This window comes from Procambarus clarkii, chromosome 21 (genome assembly GCF_040958095.1).
Source record: "Procambarus clarkii isolate CNS0578487 chromosome 21, FALCON_Pclarkii_2.0, whole genome shotgun sequence".
Taxonomy (NCBI): domain Eukaryota; kingdom Metazoa; phylum Arthropoda; class Malacostraca; order Decapoda; family Cambaridae; genus Procambarus; species Procambarus clarkii.
This window is the reverse complement of record NC_091170.1, coordinates 38314524-38315606: the sequence shown is the minus strand read 5'-3', so window position 1 is coordinate 38315606 and position 1083 is coordinate 38314524. Positions and strand designations below refer to the sequence as shown.

General features: G+C 61.0%; 1 protein-coding gene across 1 annotated transcript; it reads right to left on the bottom strand.

The window, feature by feature from the left end:
- Positions 1–421: 421 nt before the first annotated feature.
- Positions 422–763, bottom strand: LOC138367278 (mRNA decay activator protein ZFP36L2-like). The gene has a single exon (XM_069328696.1). The coding sequence runs from the start codon at positions 761–763 to the stop codon at positions 422–424; it is 342 nt and encodes a 113-aa protein (XP_069184797.1).
- Positions 764–1083: the final 320 nt, after the last annotated feature.

Below are 1083 nucleotides of genomic sequence, written 5' to 3'. Positions count from 1 at the left end.
GGAGATGGTGAGGAGTGTGGAGGAGATGGTGAGGAGTGTGGAGGAGATGGTGAGGAGTGTGGAGGAGATGGTGAGCAGTGTGGAGGAGATGGTGAGCAGTGTGGAGGAGATGGTGAGGAGTGTGGAGGAGATGGTGAGGAGTGTGGAGGAGATGGTGAGGAGTGTGGAGGAGATGGTGAGGCAGTGTGGAGGAGATGGTGAGGAGTGTGGAGGAGATGGTGAGGAGTGTGGAGGAGATGGTGAGCAGTGAGGGATGGAGTGCGGTGGAGATGAAATTTTATAATGACCTAGAAACCAGAGGAACCATACTAGTTTTGTATAATATTTGTTCAAGGTTCCTCTACTCCCTCGCTCTTGCTTACAGTGAGGGGGGGCGGAGAATGTGTGTTGAGGGGGGGGGAGGACAACAGCTTTTCTCTTCTTATTTAACGAGGTAGCAGCGGGCGGCGGCGAGGCAGCAACGGCGGGCGGCGGCGGCGGCGAGGCAGCGGCAGCGGGCGGCGGCGAGGCAGCGGCAGCGGGCGGCGGCGAGGCAGCGGCAGCGGGCGGCGGCGAGGCAGCGGCAGCGGGCGGCGGCGAGGCAGCGGCAGCGGGCGGCGGCGGAGGCGAGGCAGCAGCAGCGGGCGGCGGCGGCGGAGGCGAGGCAGCAGCAGCGGGGCGGCGGCGAGGCGGCAGCAGCAGCAGCGGGCGGCAGCAGCAGCAGCGGGCGGCAGCAGCAGCAGCGGGCGGCAGCAGCGGGAGGAGGAGGCGGCGTGTAAAACATCAATACTCACCTCAGGCCAGAGTACCTGCGCTGGTAATGGCAGCCGGGCTCCTACCTGCAGAAACAGACAACCCAAGATTAGTTACAAAGGTCAATCATTCCCACGTATACATCTTAACAACGCAATGGCCCCTCCGAATCCATTACTGAATCTCTTCTCTCTCTTTCAGTGTGTAATTTAAGGCCCAAACGCTTTCAAGAGTTGTACGTTAAAGGTCCCTTTACTCTCACACCTCCATCACACTGGCTTACCTGGCCCGACCCCGCCCACCTGGTGAGCTACGACCTCTCATTGGCGGACAACGGAGTTACCTGGACGT